Here is a 27,954-nt window from a genome sequence, read left to right as displayed (position 1 = left end):
ACCCAGCCAGATCCTAATGGTTCCCATCAGGAGGTAAGTCAATTTACACACAAGAGGTTGCATCTGAGTCTGGGATACATTCGTGATTCGTGCAATGTTTTTAAAAATAAATATTTATAAATAGAAAATTATTATATTAAAATAACCTCAAAGAGCTAGAGCGTCGAAGGCGACAATAGTATTCATATCGTGAAAAAGTTATTTAAATGAATTCATTTTTCGGTAAATTGTTAGACTACAATTTTCGTATAACAGCGAAAATTAAGAAATATTTAATGTTTATTACGGATGAGGTGATGGAGATTTAGATGTATAGAAATGCTCTATATGATCTTTGATATCTAAATATACATCATTTGTTTTCAAATCGAGAATGTCAAGGCTAAAGGTCAAAGGTCAAGTTGAGATTTGTGATTTTATATCTGGGAATGTTAGTGCCAATGACCAGTTAAGGTTAGTCGTGTTTTAAGTCTTGGAATGTGAATGCCAATAATCGGTCAACCAACATATTATACGGAGTATATCCAATAAATATTAATGCCAAAAAAGCCGTTATTTCCGTTGAGATTCATAATTTCATGTCCGGAAACGTGAAAGTGAATCATCGATCATGCAACATATTATTCAGTATGTATCGAAAAACTATCAATGTCATAAAAAGGAATTAGTCACTTATGTGTCTTCATCTTTGATCCCGGTAATCAGAATCTTGGGTGGTTTTCTTTTCATGTGAAGGTTCCGGATGTTTTAGAATTTTCTAATGACCTCTATTTACTGGATAACTATCTCAAATTTTCGTTTTCGTATGGTGCTTTCCTGTGAGACTGGTCTAGAGGTACCATATACTTAATCATGATTAGCGATCTTGATGCGATTTAATAGCTAATTTTTTATTGAGAATGACCTTATCTTTATTTTGGAGAGTTTCTTCTAAGCTATAAATGAATATATGTATGGGCGTTAGAGTCACATCGACATAAAAGAAATTACATTATTTGATACGTTAGTAGAACTTCAAGTGTGTAAGGAACACTTGGAGTCAATTAACTATGATGTGGGTCCCCATTAGGATCGTATACAATAAATCTTAATGAATACAATAATCCTTAAGTTAGGTAGCTAAGTTTATGATTCTTCACAGTCACATTAATCAATACATTAATTGAGGGTAAAATAAGGAACGCTTTGTATCACCCAACCAGATAATTCACAGATCCTAATGGTTCCCATTAAGAAGTAAGTCAATTTACACACAAGACGTTGTATCTCTGGGTTACATGGTACCGGACAGGTACCGGGAAATTAATATTTACCTTGTTTGAATTCAAATAAAGCAGAGAATTTATCATTTGATACATTTTTGTAAATTTCATTTCCAAGTAGGATGAGAGTGCCATAAACAGTTCAAGCATAGTTTTAATTTTTTGCTGCCAGTATTCTATCATTAAGGTTTAATTTCAAAATTTCTTCACATCTATAGATTGGATGGTTCTTTTGGCAGAAATAAAGCAAGACACACAGGAATGTTTAATGACGTGCTTAGAAATCCCTTTTGCTTTTTAAGCTCTTTATCATTTAACTGAACACTGAACAGCGGAAAATTTTGATATAGGTCGCCCTTTGAATACATTTTTAACTATTACGTATGGGGTGATGTGGATTTTAAACATATTATCTTGGAACAGTTAGATGTATCGAAATGCTTCATACGATCTTTGATATTGTAATATACATCATTTGTTTTTATATTAAGGCCAAAGTCGAAGGTCACGGTCAAGTTGAAAGACAAGTGCCACTTTGATTCTTTTTTTTTTGAGTCGAATGACAGGAGTTTCAGCTTAATACTACATATTTCTTGTGGCTCAAGTCAACCGAAAAATACTGAATTACAAGCAAATTTTTCCTACTATGCAACATAAAAATGGTAATTTATTGTACAAGGGAAAAAGTATTAGATTTTGACTGGTGGTTGTATTATTGTGAAGTAATCAAATAACTGTCAATTTAATTTTGTGATTTGATTTAAAAATATGTGAACTTAGTGGTTGCTTAGAAGTTATTTTCAATACTATAAATTAAAAAATGTCTGATTCCGAGTTTTCTTTGACTCCACCCATCAAATACACTAACATTTAAGCCACACAAATAAAGTGATCATGTATAAATAACTTTGGATTCGAAGCTTTGGATATGGTTGCTTAAGTCTACATCAGCTATAAATAATATTTTATAATCGATTTATATTATTTTGAATGCTATCAATTTAACATTAATGAAAGCGGTCAAACAGGAATAAAAAGTTTATAACCACGACCAAATTGCTAAGCAGTACCTGTAAACTTGAATGAGGATATTAAATTAACAATAACAAACATTGAGATACGCCGATAGGACCGTTATCATTCTAGAATGGTAATATATTATTATTATTATTAGTGTAGTTCGATTAGTTCAAATATAGGAGCTGAAATTACATGTAAGTGTGTTTTTTTTTTCATTTCTTTTATAAAAAATGTGAGATGGTAAATCTTAAATGAGTTTAATTGCTCATTTATTTTATTATATTAAAAAATCTTTTTATTCGCAATACATAAGTTCAACTCGATGCCCTTTTGTCAAATTCAATCTTTTTATTTTTATACTTCACTGTGTGCTGTTGATGAGGCTTGTTCCATGAAGTTTATAAAGTGTCAACAAATTGCTGCCTTAGAATTACATAGACTTATGTTATTATTATGCAATTTCAAGAAACGTAATATAAATAAAATTGACCTTAAGATTTATTTAAATTCAAATAGCTTTTAATTTCTTACTGTGTTTTTTATATCTTTATAAGTTAATGATACGTGGTATATAAAGAAAATCTAAAGGTTCTTTTTTTATTGGTTTTTATTAAAGTAAACAAAAATACATAGGAATCCGTTACTTTCAAATCAGTTTAAAAATTTTGGAAACTTGGAATTAAATGAAAATTACCCTCAATTTAATTCTTAAAGTTAAGTTAACAAACTGAAATTAAAAAATGTATCAAACTCCTCAAATACTTATGAAAAATTTTTATTTGTACATCATTTTTTGGCACCCACTTGAACACTGACTTTATTTCATTTACTTTGTGCAAGTACCACCCGCTGCATTATCATTTTTCCTCAGTATCTTGATCTTGATCTTTCATTTGAAGTATGCTGTTAGGTTTTTTAGAATTAACTCTTATAAGGATCCGAAGCAAAGTAACTAGAGGTGAGTATTCAGATTTACGCAAAGTGTACTCAATCGACTTCCTAGGTGCATGAGTGTCCATGTATAGAAACTTTCATTGTTACCTTCTTTAAACTCGACGTGACTTGTGAAATATGGACAATAGAATAACTCATTAAGCTGTTATGATTTTGTGGAACTCAGCTGTTGCTGCATAAAATTAACTTCTCCAGGAGGATAATCTTTTGTACGGCTGCTGACCAAGCAGCACAACAAACTTTTAAGCTGAGATGTGTGAAAAAATATTTATCTCTCTCTCTTTGTCTTTTTTCTCTTTTTCTATAATTTTTTTTAGATATTTTCTTTTTTCTTTAAATCTATCTCGACACAAAGATAGCATAGATCTTTAACTGGCTTATTTGAATATTAATTAATATTTGTACAGAAAATTTCTGTACAAATTGTTCTTAACCTTCGAGGTATTACCTTTTAATTTCTGGCTGACAATTATGACTCTTCTACGGGAAACATTCTAATAAGTATTTAACATCATGGTACCTTGTTATTCTTAAATATCAAAAAAAAGTGGACTAAAAGTGAGAATGGGTATATGTAACTTGATGTTCGAATTTTGAAAGTATACACCTTTGGTTTTCTTATGGTTCTACATTAAGATTTGCTTAATTTTAGTTTTAAAAGCTTCTATTTATGCCTTATTATAATAGACCTATGTTACCTAGAATCTTAAATTTTCTAGATTTGTTACATACATCCTAGGGCAGCGAACTGGGCTGCAATATATTTATTATTAAAGTGAACTAGAAAAAATTATGAACACATTTGAATATGTATAAAAAAATTGAGGGGAAAAGATTCTCGAATCCCACTTTATTTGGAATACACGAAAAAATAAAAGCTCTGGCTTAGTACAATTGATTTTTTAAGAATAATTCAAATAATAACACCGATGATGAAGTTGGAAAAGTTTGTTGTAAACCTTTAGGCACAGATATTTAAAGGAAGTCTGTTCATATAAGTTCATATATTTCACGATAACTTCTGATGGTCGGAAAATGCCATATTTTCTAACAACACACTAAATAATACTTATTTCATTAGTCATACAGATGCATCAATAGTATTCAAAGTTATTTACAACTTAGGCTTGATAAGTCGCTCCACCAATACAGTCTATATAACCTATTTAGCTATTTCATCAACTATTTTGTTTCTTTTGAATGTGAATAAGTTTAAAAATGACGCCAGAAATTGACAATTGATTTACTATACTAGATTAGAGATTTAGAATTAACGAATTTTCTCCATTACAATTGAGGTGCCTCGAAAACATGTGATTTGAATTCATCAACTGCTTCTTCGGGTGTAGAAAAACGTCGACTTCGTCATTTATTTTTGATCTGAGAGAATAAAGGAAATTATGTGATGCCAACCGAGGACTGTACGGCGCAAAACATAAAATAAAACATAAATATAAATATATTGTATTATTTTTATTTGTTATGTATCATACAAACTATGGAGTGAGCCAAAAATTTTGACCGGTAGTGTACATACATATACTACATTTACCTACCATACTGTAATAAACCATAAAGTGGAGTTTGAGAAATGGGTCTGTCAACCCTATTTGGACTATTAATACATTTAACAATCTCAACACTACCAAATGCATCTAACAATTTATTGTTGAATACATTTTCAAACAATTTCACATTCCTAGTCAGGTAGCCAATGAGTATCTGGGTAATTAACGATATCTATGTGTAAATTTCATATTTATTGTTTTTACTCTATTGATAATTTTTAAAAGTAATTAACTGAATGTGCCCATAAAAATTGATATGTGAGTTAAAATTCCATACCATATCACTAGCAGAAATCAGAAACTCTCCAGTGCCGTAGCAGCACATCAGTTACTGTTATTTTTCCTACAATTTAATTTGCAGGGTCCGCAGAACTCCTGATTCTTTCTACACTTTTAACATTGTAGTCTTGGCATCCAGAAGTACCCACAAAATGACTACTATGAACAACCAAAACCCAATATCCTTATCACAACAAAACACATCCCATAACACAAAATCTAATGTTGATGCAACTCTAACAAAGCCCCCTGCCCCTACATTCCCTAAACGTGAGCAAGCAATTGTCATGCATTCCATCCCAAATACCGTTCTATTTGATTACATCAAAGCCATAGGATATATCGTTTCCCTGAAAAATATCACATTTGCATCAAGAATTTCCAACAACCGTATCTGTTTATACTTATCTTCAACCGCAACACATATATATCAATTCCACAATAATTCCCATCCGAAGACTCATTTCGACAGCTAAACGTATTCTAATTTCGAATGTATCCCCATTCTGTGATAGAAAAAGCGCTCAAAGACATCAAACTCCAAATAGCTTCTCCTATTTCATTTGTGAAATGTGGTGCTCATGGGGATGGATATGCCCATGTTATGACTTTCCGCAGAATTACTTACATTATTCCTGATATCGGCTATTTCAGTATAGAAACCTCACTCCTAATTACCCATGAAAATACACCATCACTTTATATTTATTTCTACCGACAGACTGGTGTGTTTCCTGTGTCAACAGAGTGGACACACTGCCGAATCCTGTACAATCCCCAAATCCTCTCAATTACAAAATGATATACTTCCCCACTCCACTTCACTACCGCAATCCCTTGCTACTCTTTGCGGAACTTCGCTAGCCCCTCTTTCATGCTCAGAACCCCTAACGAATAACTTATCAACAGATGCACAAGCTCACGCTGAGCAGCAACCAAACTTCATGCTGTTCCCTCCTTCCCATGGCCAAAAAAGAGGAATATCCTCTGACAACAATGTGGATACTCCCTGTCAATCATCTCCTACAGAATCTTCTCTATCATCAGACAATCAAATGCCCCCTCCTCCATTATCAACTTCCTATAATATACCTAAGCATCAAAAGAAAGAAACAATTCAACCAAATTCACACTCACTGAAACCCAATATATAGCTTAGATCCTCTTAACGAAGCACTTGAGTTTACGCCTAACATCCAGGGAGCCTTAAATGATTTCCATTTCTCTACTCCGAAAGTAAAGAACCGAAAATGAAATTAATTTACATCTCTCACAATCTCATCACCAACTGAATCTTTAATTCTCCATTCAAAATTTTTCAATGTAATTGTTATGGATTTTTTTCACGCTTGGAAAGAATCCAGCAAATAATTACAGAAGAAAGTCCTGAAATTGTCTGTTTACAAGAAACAAATTATAAAATAAACTTCTGACTCTAAAAAACTATGAGAAATACATGTCCGTTCGAACTGTGCGAGAGCCAGCGGAGGTACATCAATTGTTCTCCTCCACACTTCTTACCATCACTGATTTTGAAGCTATAGCTGGTGCCCATGTAAACTCACTATCTGCAGCTTATATATCCCTCCCAACTACCCCTTAAAAGAAACTTCTCGACCTAATTTACCAACTTCCCCAACTTTACATTATAGTTGTTGATTTCAACGCTCACAACACAATGTGGGGATCAAATTTTACAATGAGCAGAGGAAAAACTGTCGAAAACGTTATCAATTGTATAGGTTCCTGCTTGCTGAATACTGGCTTTAACACACACTTCAATTTCTCCTCCGGTACTTTTTCTTCCATTGACATCAGTTTTAGTGATTCCAAATTTGCTTCCCACAGCCTTATAAAAAATGCAGATGCTATACTATCAGCTATAACCTGCACAACGGTAAAAATCTTATTACTCAAAATAGAAGAACTGCATAATGGTGAAACTCCAACTGCACATACGGCGTAAATCAACAGAAAATTGTATTATAAAACAAAGTAAAGTATCTTCCTGGAGAAATTATGTGTCATCCATGCGGAAATAAGCAATATATTGACAAAAACGTTTGAAAATAAATTCAAAAGTAAACCATGTCTATACCCTCTTGCCTGTGATGATGCTCCCCGTCCTCAACTTTTGACAAAATCCCAAGATATTACATCTCTTAATTCTCCTTTCTCTTATTTAGAACTATCCTCAGCCCTATCAACCCTATCAACCTACAAAAATACTGCCTCCGGATCAGATGATATCCTTTATATATTCCTGAAAAAACTTTTGATTAGAATACTACATGGTCCACCAACCAATTTCCCAACCAATGGCTGACATTTACGATAATTCCTATTAAGAAGCCCGACCTAGCTGCTACCTCTCCCAACTCTTTTCGCCCCATATCACTCACTTGTACCATCCATTATTGGAAAAAATGGTTAATAAACGCCTCCTCTGGTTTCTTGAAATATTCAATGTTTTCTCTAAAGAGTAATCCGGATTTCAGTGAACTAGGTCGTCTCAAGACAATCTAGTTGTTCTACAATCCTATATATCTGCGGCACTTACAAAAAACCAGAAGTCATTGCAGCGGTATTCGATATTGTTGGTGCTTTTGATACAATAAGTAGACAATCAATTTTAAATAAAGTAACCTCACTCAATATCCACAGTCACATATTTCGTTTTATTCAGAATTTACTAGCTATTAGATTTTTTAAAGTCTCTGCTAATGGCACTCTATCGTCGACTTATATCCAAAAGTGTCCCCTCGACATGTGTCCGTTCGAAGCACCACTTTATTTATTCTAGCTATTAACGATCTCTGCTCTGGTCTCCTTCCTTCCATTACATATGCTTTAAATGAAGACGACCTTATAAATTTTAGCCATGGTTCATCCATCACAACTACTACTAGTCTAATTCAGTCAGCAGTAAATACTCTAAACAAAAATACAAGACTCTTAGGACTAACTCTATCCTCAACAAAATCCAAAATTATTAAATTTAGCAGACGACCATCAACAATATCTCCATGTGTCTTTTGACATTGACAACATCTTCCTTACGTTGTGGATCTTTGTAAAATTTCAGGCCTAATATTCGACTCTCGACTTACTTGGAAACAGCATATCATGGAAATCAAAGGCAAATACTACAAACTATTGAACATTATCAAAATCCTCTCACATTACCATCGGAAAGCTGACGAAAATTCTCCCCTAAAAATATATAGAGCCTTAATTCGCTCAAAATTGGATTATGGACAGCACCTACTTCTTTCCTATGCTGCATCTGTATCAACTAAGCCCTGTCTACCCACTATTCATAACCACCACTAAAAATGTATACCAACCATCAATCATTCCACCAATAAAGCCTGTCCCATTTATTTTATCACAGCTCCCAGACGGCACAGACCTCTCACAAACAAGCCCTTTTCCTACTCCCACTACCCCACCATAGGTCAATACATCCCTTACGAGATATGACAAACACTCAACCCCCAAACAAAAAATCGAATTTGCTTTTAAGGAAATAACAATTAGTGGCAACTATGATCTAATTTTATATATGGATGCATCCAATAATGATACAGGAATAGGCTGCGCAGTTAGAACGTCACAATTTCCAATAACATCATCTCTAATTCCACCAACTTGCAGCCGTTCATACAGGTGAATTATTTAGCATTCTACAAGCCATCAATTTCATCTCACTTCCTTATAAGCAGATTGCAATATGTAGACACTCACTCGCTTTCATCTATTAAAAATATATTTATCGATCACCCCATTGTCCAATCTATACATGACTATTACCAAACTCTCGCATCACTAAAAATAAGAATTACTAGCATCTGGTTGCCTTCCCACAATGGAATCGTAGGTAACGAATTAGCAGACGAATAAACAAAAAGTGCTTTAACTCATACCATCACCGACAATATAACTATCCATAAGGACTTAAAATCTCACTTTAAATGAAAAACAATCAAGTAACTTCACAGTTTTCTCCAGACGAGACTTAACTATTGTAAGACGGATAAGAATCGGACACTCAAGACTTTCCCTTACTTATCTGATGTCTTCTACGGCCAGACCCATTTGCACCAGCTGTAGTTCCAATTTGACTATAAAACACATATAAACTGAATGTCACAAATATGCCCCCCAGAGATTGCAGGTCCAATTCAAGACCAATAACAAAGACATCCTGAATGACTTGGAGGAAATCTCTTTCGTGCTTCAATTTCTATGGGATGTTAATCTTTACCATAAAATATAGAACACTAATTAAGTATATATTGATAATGTGTTAATGTATGTTGTATGTATATATTAATATAATTGTAATCGCACCTGTGTAAGTTGCCATAGTAGCCGAGCACGTTAAATATGAATAAAAAAAATAATTTCACATTATTCTTATTTTTTTAACCTACGAGTATAACGTTTAATAAACTCATATATAATTTTATAATCATGCTGTTAGATACAGTCGTTTCCTCAATAAGTCTTTTCCTTATGTTCAGTGAAAAATTCAAACGATGTGCTAGGTAATGGAGACTACCCATTTTATGATGAATTTAATGGAAAGAATCAACCGCATGTACCTAGCGATGTTAGTCCTACATACATTATCTTTTAACCTATTCTTATTCTTTATTCTGAAAATATTAACTAACTATCCATTTTTTCCGCATTTCCTAACGTGCCGATCCCGCAGACCCTGCGTATCTTGAGAACTTACTGAGCTCTAATAATTTTGGGGATGATATAACAGCCGAATATCTACAATTAACAAAAATATGTAAGGATCAGATCTTACTTGGCTTCTTCATCTATAATTTTCAGTACTTCCGCTGGTAAAGGGTCGAATTTTTTTTCTGTTTTTGGTAGCTTCTTTGAATTAATGTTCTGGTCATCTCGATTCTAAATTTCCATAATGTCTTTTATTTATTATAAATCGACTGGAGAATTGATGAAAAAATATACGAACATTTTTTATAGTTAGAAACCGTTGCAAAACTATGGATAATACGATCAAAAAGTTGGTAGTTTTACTTGTTCCTATGATTGTGGATTGCTTGGACAACGGACTTGCTAGAACTCCACCAATGGGATGGATGCAATGGGAAAGATTTAGATGCTTAACTGATTGCGAAGCTTATCCAGATGAATGTATTAGGTGAGTATACAATATTATGCGATATACCGTTACTGAAACGAGCCTACTCGATTAATCTTTCGAGTTTTTCCTCAATGGTTTTATGCCTTAAGGAATTTTTATAGTTACTTCACCATCAGATGAAATTTTAAAATCAGTTATTTCATCTTAAACTAATTGCCGTTATCTAGAAAGGTTGGACGATGTTTGAGCTGTTTTCTAAGTACTAATAACTAAAAAATCTGAAAAATAACTGAAAAACAATTAATTAATGATTCCTTGTTGAAATTATTGTCATTCCTAGTATGTAATTTCGAATGGTGTTGCAGGTTGAGGACTCAACATAAAACTGTCTAAGACTTTAAAATGCCAATGTTTCGATTTTTTAGTTGATCTTTATCAAGGCTAAAAATATATGGTACGTTATTACTCAAACCTTGATGGAAAGATAAACAAATAAACAAAAAATTGTGACATTATTAGACGTCTAATAATAATTTAAAAAGTTTAGTTTATATAGTTTGTCTTAGATGCAATGTCATATATAGATATTTATATTGTTACACTATCTGATTATTGTTTTACAACTTTTTGTTTACTTTTTATGTTTGAGTTAAAATGTACCATATATTATTAGGCTTGATAAAGATCGAATAAAAGAACGAAACACTGGCATTTTGAAAAACTTTTGGACAGTTTTATTTTTAATCCTCAACCCGCAACACTATTCAAAATTAATAATTAATTTCTCAGTTTTAATTTTGAGAGGCATTTCATTTTCTTTTCTGTTCTTCAACTATATTTTTAAAATTAGTGATTAAATTACAAGTATATCTGATCGTATTTTATTACTTGTTTTGTTGATGACCGGTGCTGCATTTAATCTTGAATAAAATTCTGGTCTCAGGTAAGCACTTAACTGAATTTTTGTGCAAAATTCGGACCTAATCCCCCCATTTAGTTTTGCAGTATCTATTCAATTTACAAACCGTTTTGGTTTTGTTTAAAGTTTATCTCTATCAAAAAGATTTTGTTTCGGTATTACGTTCTTAATTTTCTTAATATTTTCTCCTCAAATTGCTGCGAAATGTTAGGAATTAGTTTACCTATTTTGAGATTAATCTCTCGATTCTTTTTCTTATTTTCTTATCAAAATAGTGAATTCAGTGATAGAAAATTGAATAATTTGAAAAATAAACCAGGATAAATGTTTATTTTGATATTCATGCTGTAAGCGAGTATTTGCAAAATGTATAACATAATTTCAAATAAAAAAAATTGAGCTAACTTTTTTGCACCTAAGTAGGAAAAATCTTCTATGAAAAGGTCAATGATCAAAAGAAATCTGATGTCATTCAATCTGTTACAGTGATAAGCTGTTTCGTACTATGGCTGATTATATGGTTTCTGATGGTTATCTTGAAGCCGGATATGAGTATATAATGATAGATGATTGCTGGACATCCAAAGAGAGAGATAATAATGGAAGGTTGCTGCCAGATCCAGATAGATTCCCTTACGGAATCAAGAATCTTTCCGACTACGTGAGTTGAGTTTTGTTTCATGTCATGATATACATTTGCTTCTGCCAAATCAATGAAGATCAAAAAATATCAAAGTTCGTAAAAAATTAGGGTAAATCAATATATTCGCCAAAAATTCTGCTGAAGCTTTCCCTTCCAGCCTTCCTCATAAGTTAAAAATGATAACATTCACAAAAACTCTAATTTTTATTTGTTATTGAATAGGTTATATTATTTACTATTTGTATACATTAGATTTGAAACTTATGGAGCATTTCTGTAGAAACATTTCGAAACTCATTCCGTCTTCTTTCCATCATGTCATCCCTTCTTAATGTGACCCGCTAAAAATGAGCCCATTGAAATCTGCTACCCTTGCACTGTTTTGGACAATTCCTCCTGATTTATCTCCCAGGAAATAGTTTATTCAGTTCACCATTAATCAATTGATTAGCGTTAATAGGGTACCAATTTTGCAAAAACCACATCCTTCGACGTGTACGAAGAGAGACTTTTTCCAATGAAACAGGTAATCTAATCTAAATACATTTCAGCATTGAAAGGTTCCTCAAAAAAATATGGTCCTACTACATATTCTCCAACAATATCTCCTCTCATTCATTCAACGACCATTTAGTTTGCCTACGTCACTATGTGATATGGATTAGTTGATGAATAATAGTGAAAGTTTTGCCTGTTAACACAACCATTATCAATAAATGTGGCTTCATCTCCAAATAGAACATAGTTGAAAAACTCTCTCTGTTGATTAACATTTCGTAAAGTACACCTACAAAATGCTAATCAACTCCAGTTAATTGCTGTTGCAAGTAAATGTGGTAAGGGTTCATTTTGTTTTTGTCAAGATTTAATTGAACACTTAAGTAGCTCAGTTCTTGTTCGCTGGAAATACTTCTTACACTTGTGTGTGGGTTTTAGTAACTGTCATTTTATTTTCTTCTCTCAGAGAATTATTTTATCGATCATGCTTTCCTGAACTTAGCCCGTGTATTAAACCGGTTCAACAACCTCTCTAAACTTGCTTTTGTGTGTTTCCGCTTTTCAGGAGAACGTTCAAGGTATAATCTTACGTATTTATCGCATTCTTTTAATATCCAAATGATAGGAATCATTTCATCACTAGTGAAATTCATTTTTGCCCTAGTTCAAATTCTTCAAAACACTAAAATGTACCAAACCACTGAATTAAAAAACAAATAAATGACAGTCAACTCATATTTCATTGTTAAATGATCAGATACAGGTACATAATCACAGTTTACCAAATAAAAATAAAAATATTTCGAGAACTGAAAAGTTTAGGTATAGAAAATGCATGATAAAAAAGAAGTATGTTGGTAGTACTCTTCTATACTCACACAAAATACAGGGTAATTCATTTGAAAACCGAGAAAATAATGTTTTAATATTTTGATTCACCTTGTATAATATTCAATGAACAATGACGAAATATTTTTCCAGAATTTTTAATACTATTCGAATGCCATAACCGCAACAGATCTTCATTTTTGAATTTCTATCACATTGAACAGGGTATTGAACTTGTTATGTTTTTAATGGAAAATTGCTTATAACTTTCCAACACTTCACAATTGTATTGTGAAAGTCAAGCTGATTTCAAATATATAATAAAATATAGAGTGTTAAATTTTTTTGAATCTAACTTTGATATGGCGTAGCATTCTGTAATACCCTGTCAGATTGTAAATAATTTTATAATGTGAAGATTAACGTTGGCTATAATTCCTCAAATTTTCAAATGGATATCTTATGGGATAAAGGAGGAACTAAACTTTATCATACTAATCAATCACCCTGTGTAATGGGATATAACAACTCGTGCGGCAGTTGCTGTCACTGTTAAAGTATGATCGTGGAAACTCTGAATTATGATGTGTTGGTTATTATACTAGGATTGTCATGTGAGATATGTAGTACTGTGATTATTAGGCCTACACTTTTCCATCTGATCGATTCATTGGTCATATTTAGGTTTCAGCCAGCATCTTAAAAGCAAGTAACACATCAAGTGGCGTTTTATATTGTTGCGTTGATTATTAATATATGAAAATCTTACTGATAGACGCTTCTAATCAACTTTAAAATATGGTTATTACTAAAAGAGAGTACCGTCCTCTGTCGGCCGGAAGAGAGCGACCCTACAACAACTCTCGACAGCTTCTATTGTTTATCCATGCATTTACGGGGTGTGTCTTGGTAACGGCGTTTGTATGGTTTAGAAAAATACTATTCATTAAACAACCTCACCGATTTGTGACATTGACAAACAAAATTTCGCTATAGTCAAGATTTGACCTAGTACTACTATTATCAACGTGTCAAGCTTGCAACCAACACTTATTTATCTGTCGCCGTTGGGAAACAAACTGCCGCAGAGTGGGGGGTAAAAAGCTCGAAACATTCAACACAATAGAGGTTTGAAAAAAACTCCGAAACCAGTTACAAGCATCAAACCATTTGCTCCCGACGAAATGTTGAATAAATTATCATATGCTTGCAAAAAAAGTGTGGTAGCTACTGTGAGTGCAAAAAAACAAATTTGCCCCGATTTCCAATGTGTGAGCACTGCATGGGATTATCAGGCTTGAACTTGAACTAATTCATCCCGAAGAAGATGATGTGAATCCATTTCTGTAGACTAAAACTGTACATGTAAATATCTTGTAAATATTATGTAATGTCGTTCATATATTGTGAATATAAAAAATTTTGCTTGAATGGCAAATAAATTCGGGTGGGTGGGATAATGCTCTAAAGCACTTAGTACTAAGTGAAACAACTGCTGGTTTTGCCAGTCCGAAACATGGCCGGTCCATAGGTGGTGGATAATGGAAATGCCTATAAAGGAACAAGGGAGCTCTTTTGGAACCAAAACTAGTAAAATTATAATCTATAAGAAAAAATCTAAATTTGTGTTATACAAAAATTTAATTTTGACGCATATTTTTTCAAATTAATCAATAGTTTTGATCCGAAAGTATAAAACTATTGAATAATATTATAATTCATTCAATAACAAATGAAAAAAATCACGATCTTATCGAACTACTTTTAAAGGAGTTATTAGAGTTTCCGTGAATGTTAGGATTTTGTACTTTTGAAAGGGGATGGGAAGGGAAAAGATTTTAGAAGATTTTTTGAAAATATTTCTCTAGTAATATTCTATCAACATATGGATTTTGGTTACTCTATCATAGTGATGGATTTATACAGTGTTACTAGTTTTGCCAGAAAATGTTATCTTGTTCGTACTGCGTTATAAGACAAAAAAGACAAATGTGTTTCCGACTTTGCTCTCAACATTCGTGTTCAGTCAGGCAGTAAGTATATTATGCACCACGTGGTATAGAAGACCATTATGTATTTAATAAATACGTGTCGCTATTGCAATACTGGATCACAAATATTTCCAATATTTCGAGATGCGGTAGCATTTGTGGTTGCTGCACCTGTATCTTCTTCTGTACACGGCTGTCTATCATACTTAAACTCACGATACTACTTCTTCACTATGTGATATGATACTGTGAATTTTCCTAATGTATCTACTAAATCTTTGTGAATTTGCATTAAAGTCAACTTCTTTAAATGCTTTTATTTAATCACAGATACTATCAATTTTTGTTCTCTCTCGAATTCAGGCACGTTTCAACAGGTTCTGACTTGTCTGTTTCTAGATTGAATATATACATAATAGGTTACACTGTGACGTGATTGCAAATATTTTTTTTTGTTTATAAATGGATTGGCAGCGTAGTGAAGTGAAGGGATCAGCAATCGTAAATGTAGATAATCTTTAATTCATAGTTGCTACAAGCAAATCTGGTTTATCTTTATCAATAATAATTGAAGTATTAAATAAAAACTACCCAATTCGTATTTATAGGGTAGCCTTTTCTATGAAAATTCGATTTAGCAGAATATGTCGCACATTCACTAAATTTTAAGTTTTCCAGTGTATTACTAAACAGGGGTGACTTTGAATACCACACTATCACAATAGATTTGTGATTTCGTAATCTTACTTTTTTTTATGTAAAATAATCAAAAAGTACTATTCATTATAACTAGAGATAGTTATTATCTATTTCTGATGGGTTTAGGAGAGATGAACTTATCCATTAGATTACGATCACAATTAACTTTTTTTATTTTTTAGATTCACAGCAAAGGATTGAAATTTGGAATATATGCAGATTACGGTACAGAAACATGTGCAGGTTATCCGGGCAGTATCGACCATTTAAAAACTGATGCTGATACATTTGCTGAATGGGAAGTAGATTACTTGAAATTTGATGGCTGCAACTCTGACTGGATTTTCATTGATAAAGGTATTATGTTGTTATAATTCTTGATTTAGGAAAGCGTATATGTTAGACTAGCATAAGTTAATGGAATACGATGTTTAATTTTCTATATTTTTTTCTCCACGTTTCTTAGTTGTTTATTAGTGAATGAATACGCAATCTCGCGACATAATTTTGTATGTATGTGCGAATACGTAGTAGAAGCCCTAGATCGTACACGTCAAAGGATGTGGTACTCCTGCTCGCGTTAATCAATCAATTAATGGTGAACAGAAAGAACTTCCTGGAAGATAGATTGAAAGGAATGGTACAGTACAGTACTTTCTTTTTTTCCTTTTTTGTCTTATTAGACCCAAAAGCAATTCATTAGAGCAAAAAAGATCCCAGGAAAGTTACTGGTATACGCACTGGACACTGCAGGGAGAATTACTACAGAAGGAACATCTGAAAAACTTTTGACAGCTCTTGTTATTTCTACAAGGAAACAAAGGAAATAGTCGAGCATGGCAAGGAATCGACATCCTACATTGACAAATGATACGGTGCTAACATTCAATATTCTTAAGATCAGCACCAGCTGGGAAGCAGCCAATGAGAATTCGCTCCCAAAACGACGCGCCGATTTGGGAGCGAATTTTCATTGGCTCTTGAGGTTAGGTTACTAGAATAATAGAAGGTTTGTGACAATAACAAGTGACGTTACCGGTTCTTCACAGCTGTGAGAACGGCAACAAGTCTTAATAAATTCGTTAGTTAGAAATATATTCGTTTATATAGCCACGAGATAACACACATCCTCATAACTCCAACATAATGTTAGTGAGGTTCTGTTTGGCATAAAAATATATACAAAACAAAAATGTGAACATAATGACGTAGCTGGTATTCTAGCAGCTGATCGTTTCTACCTAATAAAACTGGCCCTAATCTTTTCTTTGTCATCTCGACAAGTGCTATTTTGAATATTTTAACTATGATATTTTCACTTCGTCATAATATGAACTGAAACTTACTTGTTTGTAGGTTATATCGAAATGGGTAAATATTTAAATGCAACAAACCGTCCAATAGTTTATTCCTGTAGTTGGCCTGCATATCAAGAACCAAATAATATGGAAGTAAGTAAAAAACATATGTTCTGACGCGGAACACTATTTTAGGTTTGAAATAAGATCCTACTACCTATCCTAACAATTTTAAACACTTTTCGCGCTCTCGTTCGCTTGAATTCCTCCGACTGAGAATATTTTAGTAGCGCGTGATTTTTGTTTCGATTCAATTTTTTCCTTAGTTTCTAGTTATACATAGTAGGTATTTAATATATCTATTCAGTAATTGTTACCATTGTCAATTCAATTTAGTGGACTTTTAAAGACAATAATTTGTGAAAATATTTTGTGTGGACAGTGGATTCATTTATTTGTCAGTAAGGTATGTATGAATTAGTTTTCAATAAAATAAAGTGTGATTATAGTCAAGTGTTACAGAAAATCGAATTTTTAACCAATATTTCAGTTGTTTTTCGTTCATTAATTCTTGAAATATTTTATTTAAGACATAATCTGGAAACAAAATGTAAATTACATGTGAACAACAACCCCATTCACTAATGTATGCAATGTATACACTTAGGAGGCGATATCATAAGGGCCAAAAACTCACAACAAAGGTACAAACCCAAGTAAATATGTCCACCGATAGTATACAAAACTATCGTAAGACTATACTTATATATGCAGGGAAAACTCGAGCGGGCACAACAAAAACGAAGAATATGATGAGGGTAGCAGAGATGAAAATATTGAGAACTATTAAAGGAGTGAACCTAAAAGATCAAATAAGGAGCAAAGTTGTAAGAAAAGAATTCAGGATATAGTACGATTCACGAGATTGAGACGAAGATATTGGATGGACCAAGTTCAAGGGTACCTCCCGGCCAACCTACCGACAGATAGCACGAAAGCTTGACATCTACTTATCAAGAAACTGAATAGTAGAAGAAACAAGAGTAAGTGTTAAGAAAAGAGAAAAAAAAAAGAATTCAGATTGAAAAAAACCGAACATATCAGTTTTCCAAAGGTTCTTTTTGTAATCCTGTTATTGACGCATTCGGGTTCGGCTCAAGGGTAAATATTTAAGATGGTGAAAAAATTGATTATTAGCTTTGATTCTGATTACCAATTCTAATTATGAACTGGAATTTGAATCCCAATCCGCTATGAAAACGGCAAAGAAAAGTTACAAGCAGAATTCCAAGGTTCATGAGTTGAGTCATTTTTTGACATAGAAGCTCGTAAGGACTCCCAAGTAATTTTACTCAGTCATGTCAAGCATGTCAAAGGGTCAAAATATAGGATCAAAAACAAAAATTGTGAACATGAAACCAAATGAACCTAATCTTCCACCAGCACCCATAACCGAGCTGTGCAACCTGGGTTGGAAAATTTGTTGTAAAGTCTGAAAATTGTTTATTAAGTTGGGAAACAGAAGAGCTTTCACTGTCTGCCGCTCATTAACTCAAAACAATAATTGGAATACAAACTATTCGTTGGCAGAATGTATATTTTTGTAGTGTAATAAATATGTATATTTTGTTTTTTCAAAATATAGGAGATATACATAGATTACACTAAGGTTATTTAAATCAGTTTTTTTATTGATGCATTGATCATTTTCCGCAATGTATGTTGTTTCTAAAAATAGACGTTTTTTGTAGTTTTTCTGAGTTGGCCAAAACTTTGGCATATTCATTACTCAAAATTACAATATAATTTAGACGATTTAATACACAAATTAAATAATTATTTATTCACTGGTTATTCGAAATCAAAGTGTTTATTTCGCAGCGATTAAATACGTACTTCAAACAGAGTCCGAAAAATTGAGAACACTCCAGAATACTACAAGACTGCACAATCATAAAGGAAAAGGGCAAATTACAGAGACAATAGAAAAAACTTAATCAATTAAAGAACATATCGAATTTATTCACACCATATTATAAAATTTGAAGAAATGTTCATTTCAGTATTCATAGTTTTGTTAATTCATGTTATTAACAATCATTATTTATTCCTTCTTCATAGTCGAATTATTCAGCACTTGCTGAAACATGTAACTTATGGAGGAACTGGGACGATATTGACGACAGTTGGAAAAGTGTTACAGGAATTTTAGATTGGTTTAGTGGAAATCAAGATCGTATTGCACCATTTTCAGGACCTGGACATTGGAATGATCCAGATATGGTATGTATATAAACTTGATAAAGTGATGATTCACTAAAATATGAAAGATCTACTGTACATCCTCCTCCACTAAGATTCAGAGGATTGTCATGTAACTAGTAGTTATTTTGTTTCCGACCCTATGATAGATTATTAGAACTCCAGTTTAGGTCCTGTATGTACTATCCAATTTGCTCCCAGGTTCCGAGAACTGATTCTATAGTACGTTACATTCAGATGTAACGCAGATGTAGTGCAGATATCTTCTATCGTAGTTTTTCAGCAATGTCGCTGATTACACAGAGGGGCGCTGATAGTCAGAAAGATGTTTGAGCCTCTTTTTGTTGCTTATCATTTTTTCTGCTTGAGAATATCCCTACAAAGCTATGTAGTAGTGTGAAGATCTTATTTACTTCCATAGTCGCTAGTCTCCTTATGGCATGTTTCCATTTCTTCCATTCTACGTATGCCGGTGTGCCTTCTAATTCTGAGGAGGCTGTCGACAAGCTCCATTTGCTACTCCAAGCACTATCTCTGTAAATTATTATAGATTTAAGATTGCGTGATACACCCTTGAGTTACCCTCCCAATTTCTCTATTTCTGCAAACCATTAGAAGCATTTTTGCTTTATGTGTTTTCGTGTTTATATTTTTCTTTTCCAAGAGAAGATGATGTGACGGTTGTTGAGCCAGAAGGTCGTTAAGAAATAGTAAGATTTATTGTAGGTCACGATAAAGAAAAACGAGTTAGTCTAGTTGATTAACAGACACGTTCCGTTAGAAACACGATACTAATATTTAACAAACCTTGTTGACAGTTGTTATCAATGTACTCATGGTCACCGTCAGTACTTATGTTCGACAAAATTAGTTGTTATCAAATATGTAAAAATATATCAGTGATTTTGTCAAGTTTCCACGGATTGGAGGCCCCTCAATTTCAATTATTACACTGATCTCATACAATCTACCCTCATAGCATTTCGCAAAGATTTTTCATTCCGATTTTCTTTTTTTTGTAACTAATGCTACTACAATTTCGCTATAAATTCTTACTATCCAAATTAAATGCCTCCACAATTGATCTATATACAACTTCCACTCCAATACTATTTCCTCAATTAGGGATGTATGTCAAGTTTACCCGTAAACTCGTGCTATATTTTTCCAAGATAGTTATCTTCTCATACTTCTGCCTAGTTCTAGTCTGAAAATGATAATGTGATGATGAAAAAGCAGAGTTTCTCCTAAAACTGTACAATCTTCAGCAATATGTTTCAGATCTGATATTCTATGCGTAGTATCTAAAACATTCTACCTTACTCTTGTTAAAAACCCTATATTGTGTTGTATACTTTAGCATCTTCTTCGTACAATGCTTCTAATGCTCTACTACTTTCCGGTGTTTGCCCATTTCACGCAATACTTTAATAATGAGTTCCACTATAAGGTATAGGAACAGACTGAGTTACTAATAGGATTACGGTAATTATATTTCTTTCCTGCTTTTAGCTCATAATAGGAAATTATGGCTTGAGTTATGAACAGAGTAAAGCTCAAATGGCAATTTGGTGTATTATGGCTGCACCCCTTATAATGTCAGTTGATTTACGAACGATTGAACCAAAATTTAAAAATATTCTTCTCAATAAAGATGCAATAGCCATTAATCAGGATCCTTTAGGAATTATGGGTCGGCTTATCTTAAAGGTGAGTAACATATTACGAGGGTTGTTTCTTATACTATTATATACTACGAGGATGTATTGATATCTAGTTAGCCTAGACCAGTTCCATACATAAACAAAATATTGCGTTACCGTAATGTTTGACGTCAAAAAAGTAAACCAGAGTTACTTAATACCCTTGGTAATCAATATCCTTCGTATGCGACCGTGAAAAATTGGACTGCAACCTTCAAAAGAGGTGAATTTTAAATTGAAGTTAATGACCGATCGGGAAGGCCAGTTTCTGAGTCAGTCTCCGAAAATATCGATGCAGTTCATGACATGTTTTCATCAAACCGTCGAATTGGGCTAAAATGGATATCTGAAGCACTAAATATTTCATACGAACGCGTTCATCATATAGTTCACGTCAAATTGCTACAAAATGGATCCCCGAATGTTTGAATGTTTACCAAAAGCGTGTAAGGGTAAAAGCATCGCGTTCGATCTACGCTCGATTTGAAAACTATGTAGACTTCTTAAACCAAATTATTACTATTGATGAAACTTGGGTACATTTCTACGATCCAGAAACAAAGCAACAATCGATGGAATGGCGACACTCTGGTTCTCCAAGACCTAAGAAGTTTCGTATCCAAAAATCTGCTGGAAAAGTTCTTGCTTCAGTTTTTTGGGATTGCCGTGGAGTAATCATGATTGATTTTTTGGATAAGGGTAGAACAATAACTGGAGATTACTATTCGACATTACTGAGCACTTTACGGGAAAAAATTAAAGAGATAAGACGCGGAAAGCTATCCAAAGTTGTTTTGTTTTTGCAGGTTAACGCCCCTGCCCACAAATCTCAGTTTAGCGATCAAAACTCTTTAATACTATTTATTGTACTTCTAGTTAAAATGAATACAAACATAACATTGATGCCAACGATTTCAGAAAAACATATCGAAAGATTCTCGATATTCACGTCTACTCAGCGCATTATACCCTGTACATCATAAATTTGTATGAGTAGATTCTTACTGTTTCACATTTTTCATAAAAATAAGTCATTTTTTAGAAGGATAAAATGGATATTTGGACTAAACCATTAAAACCTAAAGAAGATGGAAGGAAACTTTTCGCAATTGCCATTATGAGTCACAGAGTAGATGGTTATCCATATAGATTCAATTTTACGTTAGGAGAACTAAATATTACGGATTCCAATCAGTTCCACATCAAAGTAAGTTTTTATTTAAAATTAATAATATATCATATAATCTTATGAACATTAAGTCGTTTTAAAATCGAAACATCACAACAGTCCAACGTTATGAAAAATAAAAACCAAACTAACATATAAAATATAATATTCTAATCACCACATAGAAGGTTAAGTTAGTTTGCAAGCCATTTTTCCATAAAATCAAGTTGGCAGCTAATAGATTTTCAACGTACCCCAATAGCACATGACCTAAAACTATATTATTCGCATGTTTGTTACCAATATCAAAACAATACCTAATAAAACAAAAATTAAATGCTCAGGAAATTCAAGACTAAGAAGTAGAAGGATCTGACATAAACTAATGAATATGAATCAAATCAAACTAATCGAAAAAAGAACCGGGAGTCGGTCTAGGGCTCTATGAGTAAACAAAAGTCTATGGTCTAGTCTAGTCGAAAGAATCAAATGTCCGTAAAAGAACTAGTAAAATTAAGAATCGACTCACTCGAAGAGTCGGTCGGTTTTCGGGATAGACGAGAAAAATGAACTAGTGAGGGAAGGCAAGAAGAGTCGCAGTTCTTTTGGAATCGTTCGAAAGAGCGGTTTTTAGATGAACGATTCAAAAGAATCGATTTTCGATTCATTTGCCCACCTCTGGCTCCTTCACGGGACTCAGTCGCACCTCGGCATTCAAGGTCCTTCTCCCGAGTAATAAGTATTATTCGTATTGTTGTTATCTGATTCTGTGTCGTGTTGTGTCAGCTTATACCACCTGGATTTTTCGTTTGACGATTTGAATTGATCATGGTAAGTAGTTTTACTAATTACCATAAAATATCATTATTTTGAATTACAGCATATTTTTCCACAGATCTTAGAAATTCACTGCCACTTAACACAAACACTAACTCAATTCATTAACTTAATTTTTTACATTTTGTTCAAATATACAACCTATCTGTTGGTATTATACAATATCGCTAATCACAACAAATTTCATCAAAATATAAATGATTCAAAGTCGATGAGGAATTGAGGTTTGAAGTAAAAATTGCGTAAAATTCGTGATTATACTGTCAAAAACAACGTAATTATCTTATATTTTGTGGGTAAAAGGCTTAAAATTCCATGTCTTTGGGGGAGTACTCGTCCTAATACTAATGACCCCCCCCCTTTGTGAAGACAATGGATCCGCCCTTGTTTGTTACTCCTTCAAGCAAAACTACCACCCAGCCTATCTGCAGTTGGTACATCGATGCCAGAAATAGAATTTCGACACCGAGATGTGGCGAAACTTCTCAAAGACTTGGATATCAATAAGCTACTGAACCCGATGGAACACGCCATCTCATTTTAAAAAAATGCGCAACTTAACTAACAATTTTGTACAGGTGTACAAATTGTTTGGTCTCATTGCCCTCCCGGCTTTCTCAATTTAGGAAGGCGATAGAACATTGACATTATTAGGTTACTAATAGTTAGGTATACCTTATACAACTGATGACAATTCTCAGATCAGCTCATTAGTTACACTAAAAAAAGGTGATTTCCCAATAAAAGAAGTGAACACAATCCTGCAAGAATAAATTTTAAAAATTCTTCTCAATCCAATAGGGTCACAATGCACAGGTGGGACGGTTCCATTATATCTAACCTAAAATCACCTATCTCCATAGTTTCCTACTCAACTAAAAGAAACGACAAGGAATAGACTTTTATTGATGATGTAGCTGTCTTTAACGGTTATGATAGCAAAATTGTAGAATAGTTGATAATTGTCATAGATTACAACAATGCCAAGAAACTATGAAAATGTGGTATGGGAGCGACTACAATAATCGCAATTAGTATCACCAGTTTTTTACTTAAACAGATGGAGAGGATGATAGATCGATATTTGAACAAAATATGTTGGTTGGAAGATCATATGCTTAACAATTGAGTGAAAAATTCACAGATATTGCTCTATACTATCTCAGGAGGAGAGTGGGAAGTGCATTATATGGCTTGGTAGTATTCTTTGATGTTAAAGAGCATTTTTCGGACACTCAAGAGACGTAACACTGCTCTCTCAGTACCAAGTGCCCCGAAAAAAATAATCGTTAATATGAACTAAGCTGGCTATTATACACGACGGCCCTATCAGAAGACCCATGTGTGCAATGGTTTCTGACCATCCACTTACTTCACTAAACCGTCGTACATTTAAGAATTCCCTTCGTGAAACTACCTTTCCCAAAATTTAAACGAAGAACAGGAAAAGTTTGTTCTGGGACCTTTCAATTCTGTTTGTACAAAAAAAACTAGAAAATATATTAAGGTTTGATTTCAGTTTATAAATCCAACAATACGTTAAACCAATTATCAGATAATTCTAAGGATAAGAAACTTGATTTGGAAAAGAGTATTATTGTTAAATTTATTGGGCAAACTAAGAGTACTGTGAATGGCCGGTTTAAATGCACCTAGTTTAATTAAAATATTAACCAAATTGTACCTGAAGAGTATAACTTGGTTATCTAAACGCTCGTTAGATGTCAGTCATTGTAAGTGTTAATGTAGAGGTGATAATGAATAGTGTGTTCAAAGTTTTTTGATAAAAAAATGCCACAAAAAAGGGAACTAAAACGACCAAATTTTCAAAAAAGCATGAAATATAAATCTGATATCTAAAGTAGTTACGTAAAAACGTTATTTCAACAATTTTAATTACAACATTAAGTGAATTACTGAAAACTGAAATGGCTTCTTTTGAAAGCCTCCTCGATCTCGCTGAATTCTCATGGAATATTGGCGAAATATGCTATGAATTATTGAATAAACGTGAGCACCTTCAAATGGCAAATTTTATAGGGTCATTTTGTTAATACAAAATATTTTGGAATAATAAGACTTGAAGCCAGTAATAAGGATTTCCTCTGTCACTATTAATGTTAAAATAAGAATAAATTGTGTAGTTTTCTTGGGTATATTTGTATCTCTTTTTCAAAAAATGTATTTACCTTTTCTCTGTACGCTTAGTTATCAGCAACGAAGATTTGAGACAAGTATACAATTTTGTTGAAATGAAAAAACATTATTTGGTATCACGGGAAAAGACGTATTAATATAATTATTTTTTGCTACATACATAGAAAATTTCAGATATTTCCTTAAACTTCTCTTTCACACGATCCTACATGGCTTTTATGGTTGTCAACCTGTTAAACACAATCCACTGTAATTCAATAAGCAGACATTTTATGTTATGAATAATGTTAGCATTTGTGTTGAAAGTCTTTATTTACATGTATTTTTGCTGAGAATTTTCTATGTTTCAGAATATTTTCGAATCAACGTCATCAGTCATAGTCAATGACAAAGAATTAATATTTACACGGATAAAACCAACAGGTAAGTTCAACTATTTTTATGAAAACGAAGGAAAATTAGTTTTCCACGGATTCTATAAAATATTTCACTTTTCTCATCGCCTCAGAAGACATCATTGTATCAACCCTTACAAGCTGACTTCTGATGGTAAGGTACGACTTAAACCATGCGACTGGTGTTCCCCTGAAATCGTAGTACTGCAATCTGTTGATTAAAATATTATGATTTACGCCTTAGAAAAATCACAAAAAGTTGTTGCAGAGAGTGATGGTTGTTTAGGCTAGAGTTTACATTAATAAGGAGGGAGAATATAGCATCATTTGTGCATTTGTTAAAAACCCAAATTGATGGGAAGTTGTGATGTAGAATTTCGAAAGTTATAACCAATTTTCCATAAATACATTATTTTCTCGGATTTTTCAAATGAATTATGCGAGTAGCAAAAAATACTATCGATCTTCTTTTCTTATCAATCATTTTCTATACTTCAGATTATTAATTCTCAAGATATTTTGATTTTTCTGAAAAAAACAATGATTATGTACCTATATATTATCATTTAACAATTATTTGTGAGTTGGCAATGATTTATTTGGCAAAACCTGATATTTGATAATATGTACATTATTGTTCTTCGATTTATTGGATTGGTACATAAGTTGGTGTTGTCAAGAATTTGGACTTGGGTAAAAATGAATTTCGCTAGTGATAAAATTATGTGTATGATCTGGATATTGGGAGAATGCAATATAAACGCCTTACTATCAACAAGAGTACACAATGAACGTTATTTTGAAAGGTGGCAACCTACAAAAGCATGCTTGGAGAGTTAGTTAAATCACACAGGTTCTTTTAATTATGAAAGACATGATCCAATGAAAACTTCTGTGACAGAAGGAAATGAAAGTGACTGAAAACCCACACGAAAATTTAAGGAGTATTTCCAGCGAATAAGAACTGAGCTACTACGGTGTGCAAAGAATCGTTGACAAAAACAGAATGCACCCTTACCACATTTATTTGCAACAGGAATTAACTGAAGTTGATTTTGAAAAAAGACTAGTATTTGTGCTGAGATATATTTACATATTTAGATATATTTAGATTTTTTACTAATCCAATTATCTTTATTATAAGTTCAGCTTCGAACACGATAAAAGTATGTGATTTTTGCATGATGGTGCTCCTGCACACGCTAATCAATTAATTAATGGTAAACCGAATGAACAGTTTCCTGGAAGATGGATCGGAAAAAATGGTGGTCACCAAGGTCACTAGATTTCTATAAAAATGGGCCAATTTTTCTGATTTCACATTGAGTATGTAATGTACAAAATATTTCCAACAACAAGGGATGATATGATGGAGAGAGTACAGAATGAATTTGCAGAGGCATTGAACTTTATCACACTAAGAATCATCCTGTATATAAATAATTTCTCACTCTTATATTGAACCAAATCAACTAAGAATTATTAGATTAGGAATTGATACGGCACGTTTTTCATGTTGACGACAATATCGACCATGAAAATATTTGCCGGCCTTTCCATAACAAACAACTATCAACATTATGGTCCCATTACTCAATAATAACGAGTACCATCATTAATATGTATATAATGTTATATTTTCATTGTCAGCTTGATTTTGGAATTAAATCAACAAATCTCTCAGATTCTCGTAATTTTCGTTCGATGGCAAGAGGGTGTCGTGGTACCTTTAAACCGAGGGCGCAGGAGGACACATGAATTGGAATTAATTTTTGCAAAATTGGATTTCCATTTTTAAGATAGCGAATGAAAATCTGTTTGCGTGAGTCCTAATAAATGTTTTGCCAGTTTCATTTTGCTGGAGACAATAGGAAGAGTAACAACGAAATGGTCTCAGGCTTAAACATCAAATATGTGAAATGTGATTCTAATTTGTGATTTATCTTTTTCAGGTGGTGCTTTGTTTGTAGTCACTCAACAGAAATAATTTCGATGCAGTTTTATATATACTTCTATAATAAAAGTTTTCATAATTTTTGGTTTCAAAACCTATCGATGTAATTGTTGTAACCTTAAGAATCCCGAATATTTCCCAGGAAGTGCAATTCAGCCTTAGTTAGATTATATATGAGTAGTACTCAGATGATATGAATAATTATTGTTGAATAATTAAACGCTACCAGATTTTTAATGAATCAAAATTAAAATAAAAAAAGAGTTTAATAAGCTGGAAACAATTTCGAAATAATCAAAGTTACTGAAATGAAGATATTCCTTGAAACAATTTTCTAAAAGAATACAATCAAATATTCAATTCTTATCATAAAAAATTTGAATCCACAATCGAA

The 27,954-nt window shown here is 32.9% G+C and overlaps 1 protein-coding gene across 3 annotated transcripts; it reads left to right on the top strand.

Annotated features, from left to right (window-relative positions):
• The first annotated feature begins 458 nt into the window (after positions 1–458).
• LOC130900834 (alpha-N-acetylgalactosaminidase-like) lies at positions 459–27,654 on the top strand. 3 transcript variants are annotated; one of them, XM_057811729.1, is made up of 10 exons: positions 459–627; positions 10,088–10,265; positions 11,614–11,788; positions 15,969–16,143; positions 17,143–17,237; positions 19,206–19,367; positions 20,859–21,056; positions 22,092–22,256; positions 25,562–25,634; positions 27,559–27,654. In XM_057811729.1, the coding sequence occupies exons 1-10, from the start codon at positions 579–581 to the stop codon at positions 27,591–27,593; spliced, it is 1,305 nt and encodes a 434-aa protein (XP_057667712.1). In that variant the 5' UTR covers positions 459–578; the 3' UTR covers positions 27,594–27,654. The 3 variants fall into 3 exon arrangements, with proteins under 3 accessions (XP_057667712.1, XP_057667713.1, XP_057667714.1); XM_057811730.1 differs by lacking the exon at positions 459–627 and adding an exon at positions 2,265–2,476; XM_057811731.1 differs by lacking the exon at positions 459–627 and adding an exon at positions 2,274–2,412.
• Positions 27,655–27,954: the final 300 nt, after the last annotated feature.

Source organism: Diorhabda carinulata, chromosome X, assembly GCF_026250575.1.
Source record: "Diorhabda carinulata isolate Delta chromosome X, icDioCari1.1, whole genome shotgun sequence".
NCBI classification, from domain to species: domain Eukaryota; kingdom Metazoa; phylum Arthropoda; class Insecta; order Coleoptera; family Chrysomelidae; genus Diorhabda; species Diorhabda carinulata.
The sequence above is the reverse complement of the archived record's forward strand: the minus strand, read 5'-3'. Positions and strand labels throughout refer to the sequence as shown.